Raw genomic sequence first — 13929 nt, forward strand, 5'->3', positions numbered from 1 at the left:
ACCAATAGCAATAACCATATACCGATATCATTGGACAATTGCTCCTGAACAAGTATATATGGATCATTTGAGAAAGCGTTTCTATGGATACAGTCGGAGGATAACCATATTATCATTTGTTGTTTTTGTTACATGAATGTCAGCATATGATTATATAATCAGGTAAATAATTCATAACAGTCGTTTCCTTGTTTGATCACAAGCTGATAGATATTAAAAATCACGTTGACGTGCTCGTGCGGAAAACAGAGTTTTTTCGGAAAAAAACGAGATTCGGACTACCAGTAATTTTTTGTACTTGCATGTTTACCTTTTCTTTGTATTATTTTCCTAATTCCATTCACTTCCTTGTAGCCGTTTTTATCGACCAAACCGATTCAACAGTTTTGAATGTTTTGGGTAAGAAGACAAAATGCCATGTAAACGTGACGGAAATCAGCATTGTTCCATTACGAAACTTATAAAAATGGAGAAATAATTATCTTCACTTTTGACAATTGTTTAACCCTTAGGAAACAAAATACGTCTGGCTGTTCAAGATGCCATGTTTTAGGGCGAACTATAACATCATGTTTAAACGTATCACAGTGTCAATTTCTTGTGTATCATTACTAAAATAGTGCGTTTTCAGCAACTGCAGGGTATTTTCCTTTTAAATCCCAAATCCTACTTTGCGTTATTGTCCTTCACATTCTCTGAAGCCTCTTGTAATTTGTGACTAGATTCATAACGATGTGCACACTTTCAATATGTGCAAAACCCATTCATACTGCTTCTTTATATGTCAGTGCTTCATATTCCTAAAACAATTTGACGGAATATTCATTTTTAGAATATCAGAGATGATGTATTTTTTCCAACTATATGAATATGTTATTGCTACGTCCCTCGTTAGGAGTACAGAATGGCATGGAGTAGAATGAGATGCTCTTAGGGGACGTGATGCTAAAAGTTTGATATATCGATCTTAGTGAGTTCAGCTTGTAAATCCTGAAGTTGTAGTGTCATTTAGCTTCAGAAACACAGGGATTCTGTAGCAAAATGTATAATTAAAAACAAATAAATAAAATCCAAACAGAGACCACAACAATTCTCTTTTTCAGAAATAAGGAAACCCAAATTTCTCTTGTCTTTCTAGACCGTTTGGACTCCTCCCTAGATATATCCTGTTGGTCTAGGAGGCATGTTAACAATGTACTGGGCAGTTGTTATTCTAATTTTACTAAAAGAATAAACCTTTTGCTTCATAATACACTAGAACTGTTGTATCTATTGGTGTGCTCTATATACTCGTGCATTCACACATGTAACACTGGCGCTGAGATGGACTAATGGTTAAAGCGTTCCCTCGGGTTCTGTTACCTCTAAAGCTGGTGTAGCCCATTTCCTCCTCCGCGATATTGGTAGAATAGTGCTAAAAGCGGCGTAAATCCATACTGAAAATTGTATCAACACCGTTAAGGTTCTGGGTCAGTATAATGTGTCCAAGGGAAGCTTGTCAGAAGAGGCGACCCGTAGACCAGATGGTACGGCTCGGTGACTGATTGCCTGTCATTGGACCTCGACATTACACGACGGTACTCAGAATATCACCCACTGATTTGTCTAAACCAGATCTGACCATTTACAATCAGACGTGATATTCAGGGAATATTAGTAAAAGCAGCACCTGCTTCTATCATTCAATCTATCTTTAACTGAGATTTTGCGAAATCATTCATTTATATTATTGTATGATATTATTTGAAAAAACATTAAGTAAGTGAGTGTTAATTTACTCCGCTTTATCAATACCCCAGCAATTCCCCATCATGGTTTTGTAAACAAATAATAAGCTTCCCGTGGCAAACCGAAATATGGCCTCCAGTTTTGCGAGAGAAACCTTTACCCACTAAGCTACCCAATGATACCTTCCGAGATAACAGAAAACACCACACAAACAGTTATATTTGATAATGAATGACGTGTAATTCTTGTAACTTTAAGTCTCATGTTCACAAAGCGACTTGGCAAACAGAACTCAGTAAATACGAACCCGACATCTCAACTGATCGATTTATAATCGAACCAGAGCGACGGTATTGTAACGCAATCGATCACGACGAGCTACGGTCTTGCAGGAGTAGTAATAAATATCTATCTTATATACAAATGGCAGTTATGTACAAATGTACATTGGACACAATAACTAACATCAACAAATACAGCAATGAGATAATTAACAAGCACCAGAAATAACAGACATGTTCAAAATTCCATGAAACTCCTATTTTGAATATTTCCATGCGATGTTTCAATTTGTTTAACATGGCAGGAAAAGGTCCTGTTGGTCGTCCTTCAGCAGGTCAGGAAAGGTCATGGTGACCTCGAGGGCAAAGCACGTGCATACATTTGTTGTCCAAATTTCAACTTCTGTTTAACCTAGAACCAGGTCCATGTCTCTTTCTGATCACAGAGCACTTAGAACTCAGCACATCCCTCCCGTTGCCATGGCAGCACTTTGTGTAGGTAGATCTACATATTGCACGTATACCCATAAGTCATTTTAGGTCAGGTTGACATCACTCCATGAAGGACAGACCGCTGCTGGATCCACACTCTTCGCCGCTAGACCACTGTGGACCTGTACGAAGCGAAGAAAAACATTTAGTCGATGTATAGATGATTTGAAGACAGGTAAAATCAAACACCAATGTGTCGAAAGAGTCTCGAAGTGGTATCTTCTCTCACTATTCTTAAGTCAGTTTGAGGTTGTGTCGAAGCTCGGAAGTTTCGAAGTCTTCATGAAGAACAAAAGGGAAGGAAGGTGGGGGAGTTTGGTCGAGAGATATATTTTCGAGATTTCAAAGTCGTGGCCTTGAGCGTCACAGGTTTGTTTCCATTTATGATCTGCAACCATCTAACCACTTTGAAAGACAATGGCGTATTGGTATCTACTTTCCTATGTTAGACATTATAATCAATAACTAGAAAGTTAGTGAAAAACACATCCTAATGTCAAAAATACTTACTATGCTGGCCCGTTATGATCGTCAGCGTGTCACGTGGGCTGATACTTCCGGAAGAGTTGTCTCCCTTCTGTTGTTGCTGTTGATACTTCTTCTGCCTCGCTCTGGAATTTTGAAACCACACTTGCGTCACACGCTTACTTAGTCCAGTGATTTGTGCGATTCTTTCGAGATCTTGACCATCTGGGTTGCTGTCCAGTTGGAAATTGGCCTGAAGGACTTGGACCTGTTCTTCAGTAAATGTGGTCCGCACTCGCTTCGTCTTTGTTTTCTGACTGCTGTCTGAATCTGTGAAGATATGGCGAAAATGTAAAATCTGAGAAAATATAGCGAAAATATAAAATCTGCAAAATTATGCATTAAAATACGAAAGAGTTGAAATTTAACGCGTAGTCACCATTTTTTTCAACCACGTGCTCATTTTTGTGAAAATGTACCAAGTACGCCCAGCTGAAGGCGTCTTTTAAAGCCTTTCTGGCTGCTACGGTTGCTGTCAGGATGTTTTGTTTAAAAAAATCTTCTACAAATTGAAACCGCCTGTTCGAACCAAAACGTCTAATAACAATTTTAGAAGGAATTGATTGAGTCAGGTTTTACGCTGCTCGTTGCAATATTCCAGCAATATCATGTGGGATACCGGAACACGGTTTCACACATTGCATCCGTTTGAAGAAGGCTCATACCACAAAAATGACTTGAATTTAGAATTTAACGCCACTTCAAACTACGGCGGTATCAGTAGCGTGTGGCGTGTCCCACCAGATGATTCGCATACTCAAAATAGACAATTATTTGGTCGCTGAATTAGTTATCATTTTCGTGACACTCGTGTACAGGACGACTGTATGATTCGAATCAACCATCAAGAATCCTGGCATATGGTTTGGGCGAGTAATTCGCCCGTTCTCCAGCACTGACTTTTCTTCAGATCGTCAACTGTGGCAGTATTCAGTTGTCCCTGAAGATCCGGGTTGAAATTACTTTACAGTAACCCATGCCAAGAAGCGACTAACGGGATCGGGTGGACAGGCTCGCTGACTTGGTTGACACATGCCATCGTATCGCTTAAGCGGTTGATCACTAGATTGTCTGGTCCAGACCCGAGTATTTATATAATCGACTTATGTCATATAACTGGAACATTGCTGGCTGTGACATGAAACAATCAAACCTGTGCTATTGTAATAATTTGTCTCACCTTTAGACGGACCTCCTTCAAGCATCTCCACATAGTGAGTCTTACAGAGGACTCGGCTGTCCTGAAGAGCGAACTCCTCCCCAGTAGACAATTGACGTTTACAGCTGTCACAGGCAAAACACGCCAGGTGATACACATGGGAACGAGCTCTCCGCACCCAGTCATTGGGTTGTATATGTCGCAGACATTTAGCACACTTGGCGCCGAACTCTCTGAAAAACAAAACGATTTTGCAATGGTTTTGTACGTAGATGTCAATTTTTAACTTATTTTGTCCTTAATATTTTATAAATAATCAGACAGGCAGATTCAAGTATTTTAATATACAGGACAGGATTATTTGATTATAATATTAATTTCATTCTAATATCTAAATGAAGTATACAAGACATGGTGATTGAAATATTTTAAAATCACCATTATCATTTATTGTTTTTACTTGGACGTGTTTTTTTATAAATGCTGGAAAAAACTTCATATGCTTCACGTCCACGTGGACTATAAATGGGATTCATCACAATTTGCTGCCACAAACCTACAATGACGTTACTCGGCCAAATGATCGGACAAGTCAATAAAACTTCACCCTCGACATTAACTATTAGCATTTGCAGGCAGCGAGAGCGTTTGTTATTCACGTGGAATTACGGCCAAATTAGTGTCCCTCAGTGCTAGAATAACACTGTTGTGTGTTCTTTATTGAATCGTCGTCTTTGTATTGCGACTACATAACAATTTAGTGAAGACTTGACCTCCCTGTCAGAGGTCTGAAGGAACGTCACTTCGAATTTCATGGAGGCTCCTCGTTGGGATCTAGCTAACCCATTTATTTATAGACTATTAGTAACGAATGAAAGAAAATGACAATTTGACAACACCTTTGACAGACAAATTTGTAACATTACCCAAAAGCCCTCAAAACTCCAGGCGAATTAATGCAAAAAATGCAACAATAGTGGAACAAGCCGTTGAGGACTTTGGTCTCAGTGAGGAGTTCTTTTGAGGGTACGCTCACACCCTCGTTCACCTTTTAAGGGGCAATAAAAGAGCGTAATCCTATTCCTACCACGTGATGCGATATTTGAACCCCTAATTGAAAAGGAAGACGAAATATCAAAGAACGTTCCTCCAATTTTCTTCAAGATCTTCCCCGATCAAAAATGTCGTCTGTAACCTTGCTAATTTTCCCGCGCAATTAGTTCTCGATCGATCGTCCGGTTTCGGTATTCATAGAACCCGCTTCGGGCGATCGACATGCTAACAAAGTCAATTGCGTCTAATTTGAGGAATAAATGAAATTCATAACTACAATCTGTGCTGACTGCACGATTTTCTGTACGATTAGATAATGCTTGACCTGCCACTAGGGGTCGCTTCTCACATGCACGTGCATTTCTGGATAGTCGTAAAGAATTTCGTAAACCTACATCACATTCAGTCAATGCTCCCGCCACCCTAAAATACATCGTGTATCTCCAAAACACTTCCTCGTCGAAATAGAATTTCGGGACAAATCCCTAGATAATAAAATCTTACAACGTATTTTTTAAAAATATATATTTACATCCCAACAGATTATTACAACGCAGCGTGACAATCTCTGAGAGATTTTAAAAACGTAATGCTAAACTTCACATTTTATCATGCTTTAACAAATCTTCTTTTTTTAATTGTCAGTTTTATTTCATGAAGGAAAGAAAATAACAAGAAATAAAATGTTTAAAAACACTTCCTGTAAAAAAGTTATTTTAACATGGGAAAATCCACTAGGTGAAGAATTACCGAAACCTAAACAACCATATATTCACGGTATACATGAATATTCTACACACGTACGAATTAATTCGGTAGTCTTTGCATTCCGTTATGTGCAGAACACATACATACATTACGAATATGTCAGTGACAAGATGCAAGCTGTGTTTCCCTATTTTACCATTATTTGTCACACGTTAGAGTAACTTTAAGGAAGTATAGGGTATAAGATAAGATATATTTACCTTGTGTAATCAACTCGACAGTAGATGTTATCCTCTTTGATAAAACATGTCGATTGTCTTTCCAGCTGTGTCTGACACACACAACACCTGAGACACTGCACGTGCCATGACCTCCCGCTCACGCGCAACAGATACCTATCAGCTATTACGTCACCACAGCCAAAGCAGATATCCCCTTCCGTCTGCAAGAAAAAATGAAGAATTAAGAATTAAAAATACGTTTTTCACAGTCAATAAATCATATTGTATTTTACCTTTAACATCAGAGAAAGCATGTATATCTAACTTACACTTTGCTGATGCACGTGTAAGGTTGTTAGATAAATGTCGCTTCAAAGTGCATTTCTCTGGAAACGCTAGCTAAATATGAAATGCATGTGATATTATTATGAAATATGGTTGTCAGGTTAGACTATAATTCTAGATTCAAGAGCGTATTAAAATGAAATTAAAAATTGAAGAACGTGTCATTGAAATATACATAGTCCTCTAAAAATGTTTCTTATATACTGGTGTTCAAAATTGGAAACAAAACGAAGTCTTTCTTTCAAAAGAATTTAATTTGACCATTTGAAATAGAAACGCCATGCTGAAAAATAAAATTAAGCAAATATAACGCAGTCATATATTTTTCATAGTTGATCCATAATTCAATTTAAAAAGAAAACATGTTTTCGAAATTCATACAGAAAATGAAGAAATGTATGCCATTTTTACCTGACGATGAAAATGTTTAAACTGACTATCTCAATCCTGTGTTTACATCAAGCAGAATACCTTTCTCGTTTTCACAATAGGGAATCCGCCGCGAAAGCTCATGTTATGAGAACCCCTGGGTGGGGTAGAGGGTGGGAGATTTCCAGTACCGTCCCGCAAGCCTGGCAGTCCCCAGGCGTAGTGGGGTCGCAAATATCGAACGCTTGTAGTTCATCATTATCAGCGAGACCGCGTGGAAGTCTCGGAATGTTTCTGCGACCCGTTCCGCTTCCCTTTATTTATGACGCGGTAGCCTTGTGTTCTTATTCATAAGATTTGTTGTCTTACGTGTGACGTCATCGATGTCACCTATGAAAATAGCGTATGATGTTTCTCACTTAAAATTAACACGATGATAACACAAACACCAGACAAACACCAGGTGAACAATTAGTTTTACTTGTATTGGCATGACTGAAATATTGGAACACAGGCTTTATTTAGTCGTATTAATATTATTTTTCTTTACTGGGTGGAATATGACGTAGGAAACGTAAAACATCACCTTAGAATATGGAGCATATGTGTGGAGGTATGTACATGTTATATTTAGTTAAATAGACAACGTGTCTAGAGAAACAGACACGACAGCTAGAAAAATAACACGATATCTGTAGCAATAAACACGGTATCTAGTGAAATATACAAGGTGTCGTAAGAAATAGACTGTGTAGCTAGACAAAAATATACAAAATATCTTGAGAAAAAGACAAGGTGTCTTGAGAAATAGACACAGTATCTGCCAAAACAGACACGGTATCTCGTGAGACTCGGTATCTAGTGAAATAGACAAGGTATCTGGAGAAATGAACAAGGTATTTGGATATAGACACGGTAACTGGTGAAACAGACAAAGTGTCTTGAGATATCAGGTATCATGAAAAATGATTTATCTACAAAAAAGGACACGATATCTCGAGAATGAGACAAGTAGTCTGGAGAAATAGACACGATATCTTGAGAAACAGACGTGGTATCTGATGACATAGACACGGTATGTAGTGGCATAGACACGGTATCTGGAGAAATGGACATAGTATCTGGAGAAATAGACTCGGTAGCTAATGAAATACACAAGGTATCTAGAGAAACAGACTCTGTATCCAGAGAAATGGATGCCACTATATGTGAAATGGACATGGAGGCAGTGATTGACATGTCGAAAGTCATGTTATAGAAACTCGCCGACTACACCATGTCACACGCTCTCACGACTCAAGGGTCGTCTTCCTTTTATCTTGAAATCAATTAACACTCGTAGTGTGTTTTGTCAGATTAGAAGAAAAGAATCATTCGATTTGCGCAAGGGTGGGCTTTCAGAGTCGCGCAGGTCTAAAAGAAAATCTTTTACTCTTTTTCCTCTCAATGGGTCGTACCTTTCTCAAGCCCTAAATGTACGAACTAAGTCGAATGAATAGATTGACAGTAATGTGTTTCCGGGCTAGGCCGTTTTCTTCTCATGGCATATTGTCGTCTTTAATGGAAGCAGAGAGGACTTGGACTCTACGAATAGCAAAACGACAGGGGTTATGTGCATTTCATTTAAGAAGGAAATAACCTAAGTGAAAACGAAATGCACCCAGTAAGGTTACACGCGCGCTCAGAAGTCGCGCTGTATACCCTGCTTCCGGTGAGTCGGGCCAAGAAAGAGAACTTCCGTATTGCTTGAAATTACTTCCTAGTCTTAGAAGACGGGTAAGAAAATCACGTTAAGACGGTCTTTGAGATTCGAGCATGCGCTGAATGCTTAGAAAGCTGAGCTACGTAAAATTGTGAAAATTCGTTTTCCCAAGACAGGTTCGACACGAAAATTCCGCGCGGTTGGGCGTGAAAGTTCTCTATGGCGAACATAGCAGCCCTTTTATTAGATTTTCCCTGCGTCGTTCTAACGGAAGTCTTGTAAAACTAGGAAATGGGGCCCACTCGAACACCGTGATCTTTATTTCTATGATTCTAGAAAAAGAAGCCAGGTTTGTATTGAAGGTTTGCGATATCACTTAACCACAGGATAGAGAGGGCATAAAAACTCGACGTCGAGACTCCACAGTCGTGAAGTACGTGTCGACTATACTTGGACAGAATTTATTTTCAGTCAGGGTGTCAGTTCGACTAAAAATAACAAAACCGGAAAATGACAGAAAAATGGTACTTTTGAACTCGCGATTTGTACATTTTACTTTTTGTACATGAGTGTTAATATAGAGATATTTCATATTTAATACTCCATATTTTCCATAACTGTTCAGATATTTTGATGACAGTACCATTCCCGTGATATTGGTTTGTATCTTTGTATTGTAAGAAGGATTTTAACTCTATATGAATTTCAAAATTATGAATGATATTTCCGATCACCCGCGTGAATCTATATCAAAGTTATTTCCTGCGCTACAGCTATTGCATAACAATTTCAAAACAATATTTCATATTGTCGTAAAACTTTGTACACAAGGTAATAAAGTGTATATATTTCATGTCTCATTCTAATTTGACAAATACGTATTTTACGGGATATTTCTTCGGTTGATGAAATTTGTATTTGTCCAAAGCACAAGCGGAAAATGTGAGATGAAAGCTTTAATTCTCGTCACGGGTGACATCCTGTTGTCAAGAGCGAATGTCATCAAGATTCAACGAAGCGTGTTTAATGGATGCTTCACGTGCTCGTAACAGTGGGACTTAATTCAATCAGTTCTATCCAGTTAACTGTAAAAACATTTCACAACGACAGGGAATAAAACCAATTGCGCCTTCTTTAAACCTCGTTGACAAATTTTCATTAATGTGCAATGGGCCTTGAAAATTGACACGTGTTTGTTAAAAATCAACACTCGTCACAAGTAATTTCTTTCATGTACATTTCAGAATTGTTGTCTTTGACGGTGCAATACACCGATGCTCATTTCAATAGACGCAAATTATGCGTTGTGTTAGGTATACCGCGTTTTACAGAATTCTTTATCTCCGAAGGACCCTAAACAGAGGAAAACACCACGAACTTTACATTGTCTTACACAAGTGTTTTATCTTTCACAGCCTACTTGAGAGCAGAACGCTTATAATTATTTTAATTGGCAGTTTGAAGTACTTTCTGACAGATTGTCAACGAAAATCAAACATTTTTAACCAAAACACCTGGCCATACCTGCACGTTGTCTGTTTTAAAAAATGTTTAAAACAGTGAGTGAAATATATTTTAATTTTGTTCCATTAACTTGGTAGCATTATGAAATTCGACGGCATAGACACTTTCGATACTACTGTTTTCAAAGTCCAATTTGGGTAGGAAATTTTAAATAAAAGGTAGATTATTTTCGATGGGACACCCCTTCTAAATGAAATAGAATGATGAAATAAAAGTTCTATGTTAACATATTGGCAATACATGTATACAGCATTCTTCAGGATGTACTTTATATACGTCTTCCGAAATATACTTACATATGCGAAAGGCGGTCATCTGAAACAAATATGAAACATTATATTGAAACAGGATAACTTACCTTCATTAGTTTTACGTGTAAGTGTTTTTCATGGGAACTTGGTGAAAACGAATCGTCTTCATAATCAGATGACATCATATCCATAGACATGTCCGACATTGTCAAGATGTGGAACCCACAAAATATTATTTCTGATGACACTACTGTCCGACACTCCTGTGTAAGTGTATGTAGCAATAAAACTCCACGTGCTGTTGTCTATTTCAGACTCATCACTTTTGATCCCTGCGAGCTTCACGTGCAATGCTTTATACACCCGACGTGACAAGTGTTCACTCAGTTACCAAAACATCGCCACATTCTTTGACAGATGGTCCCAACCAATCAGACTGCACAAGAACGAAGAGCACCCCGCTGATTCGTCGCCGGTTGTCCAGGTTGACCAATGAGAGCGCCCGCTGTGAATTACGTCATCCAACCGACCCGTATCGATTAATTTAGCTCGTGCCGTAGACCCCGTTAACGCATCTTAGAGAATAGTGTTTTCACAATAAATGATATGTATTTTTGGGATCTTTCATTCAGTTCTTTCATCTTGATAAGGATTAGTGCTAATTTCGCCTCTGAAACTAATTAGTGACATATATCTATTTAGTGATGACAGCAAGTTTATTTAGATGCCCTAATTGTGTTTGTTTAATTTTTGTTTCTTGAATCTGCTATCGTATGCAGAAATGAATTGTTCAGCGCTTTTGAATCGCTTTGTAAACAGATATCAAGATATATCTTTCCTTTCCAGTTTTTGACTCCCCGTGAGATAATTTTTCTTCATTTCTATTAAGTAGTCCACTTGCAAATATATTTCAGAGTATGGTATTAAGCTGGATTACTACTAAATTAAACACATACTTATACATTACTTGATAGAGTTTCCGCCAAAGTTTCTGTATCGATCTTTTACACTACAAAGAGGTTCCTCTGATAAACTTGGAGACACATAGAAAGAATATATCATGCGCCGACTTCACAAAACGAAAAGTGGTACTAAACGCTTGTGCTATTTCGGAACGCTGTGCCTGATCAGAAACTCATATAATCTGTTTCTTTCAGAACGGTAACAAGTCACAACGAGTCGCTAATCCCATGCCGAGTTAATTTCAACGTCAATATCAAAGCCGTTGAAATTGATCTCATGCTCTAAAACAATCTCTATGCCATAAAGCTGCTATGAGTGCCAGTAAACCGGTGTCTATTTCCCGCAGAGCAGGGCGAAAAGTTCTTGTCTTTACTCCCCGGTCTGGTTTCTTACATAACCCCCAACAAAAGAAAATGGTTTCGGGAGCAAGTTTTTCGACTGGTAATAGTTTTAAGACTTGCCGTTAATCGTATTTCCGTACTTAGCGCTTGCAGAACCAGACCGAGGGTTTTGTTAAGTATGGCGATTAAAGATTTGGAAGATAATGTTTGCTTTACCTCCGATCCGGACATGTTGGAACATATTGTGCAAGTTTACGTGGGTAAGGGGACAGCATTGCATGTTTTTCATGTTGAGGACAAACCTTGTATATTTCAGGTGAATGTGAAATAGGTCATAAACGTAAGCTTACAGGAATAAATCGTGCACATGGTCTTATTACGTCTTCGTCTCAGCGAATCACGAACGATATGAATTTTTCATATGGTTTAATTTCATTGAGAATTTTATTCAAATCTTCATACATTCATACAAATAATATGCATAGTAATGTGTGAAGGTTTTGAAAGTATAACACTCAGTTAATTATTTGAGACTTCATAATGTTTCTCGCTGATTATTTTCAACAATCATTGTCCCTGTATGCATCATCATCATCATAATCATCATCATCATAATCATCATCATCATCATCACCATCATCATCATAGTCGTCTTTACCACCACAATCGCCATCGTCATCACCACCACTGTGGTCGTCGTCATTCTTATCGAAACACACAACCCTTTCAGCCAACCCTCCATTTTCTTCGTAGGTATGTTACGTCGAGATTTCCCCCCACATTAAACTAGCATGTTCTTCGCTCACACTTTCAGTCACTGGTTCATCAAGTTCAGACGCGAAGAATTCTGGTTGCCATGACAATGCAGCTGGAAGAATGACTTCAGCTATACAAGACATTCACCACTCACAGACACACGCGTTTACCAAATATGATGGGTATTGCCAGTACTGATATGTTCTTGTTTACTTTATATATTGAAATGAATCATTACATTCATGTTAAACTAAGCATGATATATCCACTTTAGTCGAGTGAAACAGAATATTTGTACGTTCTTGTCAAATAACAGATCTGTCATAACTCATGGCTTTAAAAGGTTCACGTTTAATATTTATCAGTTCTCTGGATTAGGTGAAGACGTAATTTGAAAAACAAAATTGAAAAGAAAGCCTAATATCTTCTCTGTCTATCTGTCTATATCTTATTACTGATATATATATATATATATATATATATATATATATATATATATATATATATATATATATATATATATTAGTATATAATACAGTATTAAGATGAGGAAGAAAACAAAAGAAAATCGTAGCGGTATTTTCAGATTTGGAATTATAAATTTTATACTGACGGAAATAAATAAAGGAACACCACTTATATTTTCCCAAACTTTCACCCACATCGCAACCAAAGCCTGTGATTAAAACTTGAAAAGAATGCAGGGAACGTTTGTACCATCATTGTGTTCCCTGATTTGTTTCCTTCAGCATATAATCAGTCAAAATTATCCCGGTACCACCAAAGCTATGATCGCTTACATTGAACAAGTGCATAGTTTAATAATGTGACAGTTTTATAAAGTGTACAAACTTTAAATATTGTAATGCGCTATTGGGATAAATGATCATAAGATGACAACTGACTTTATAACATGAGCATACTGTTGCTGATAAAAACTTTAAAAAGCATCCGACTGTTCAAACCATAAGAAAAGACCGCCCTATTAAGAAAACTACCAGAAAACTGAACTATAGTCATCAATTGATTGTCTTCTTGTTTGTGTCATATGCTGTTCGTACGAAATGGCAACTTGCTCTGGATGTGTGAAGAGATATGGAGTAGCCAAAGAGACACAGAGCAGCCATAAGAAACACAGAGTAGGCATTCATAAGTACAAGAGATTTGAACACAACTAACTTTCTTGTTATGAATGCAGAATGCCACACTTCTATCACAGGGGTACAATAAGTACCCGATCTAGCCCACCAGTTGTCCGACTTTTCGTAAAAGCCGCTGCGGATGAGTGGAGTTTGTGTGTACTGACTTTGACAGCTAGCGATGAGGCACCTCACTGATCCCAACTGGGAGCAGTCCCATTCTGTGTGTGGAGTTGATTGGAGAAGGGACGTTAGCTTTACCAACCTGCCTGTGGCTTGGTCACCTAAACGCTACGGCGTTCTGTGTGATGGTGAAGGTTGTGATGATGATGATGATGATGATGATGATTTTAAAAAAATGGAAACGGTAAT

The 13929-nt window shown here is 37.9% G+C and overlaps 1 protein-coding gene across 1 annotated transcript; it reads right to left on the reverse strand.

Moving 5' to 3' along the window:
* Positions 1 to 2435: 2435 nt before the first annotated feature.
* Positions 2436 to 10564, reverse strand: LOC137272573 (LIM/homeobox protein Awh-like). The gene is made up of 5 exons (XM_067804962.1): positions 10466 to 10564; positions 6207 to 6388; positions 4207 to 4418; positions 3012 to 3296; positions 2436 to 2623 (listed from the first exon to the last, which is right to left on the reverse strand). Exons 1-5 carry the CDS (start codon positions 10562 to 10564, stop codon positions 2562 to 2564), a joined length of 840 nt encoding a protein of 279 aa, XP_067661063.1. The 3' UTR covers positions 2436 to 2561.
* Between the last annotated feature and the right edge of the window lie 3365 nt (positions 10565 to 13929).

This window comes from Haliotis asinina, chromosome 2, assembly GCF_037392515.1.
Source record: "Haliotis asinina isolate JCU_RB_2024 chromosome 2, JCU_Hal_asi_v2, whole genome shotgun sequence".
In the NCBI taxonomy this organism is placed as follows: domain Eukaryota; kingdom Metazoa; phylum Mollusca; class Gastropoda; order Lepetellida; family Haliotidae; genus Haliotis; species Haliotis asinina.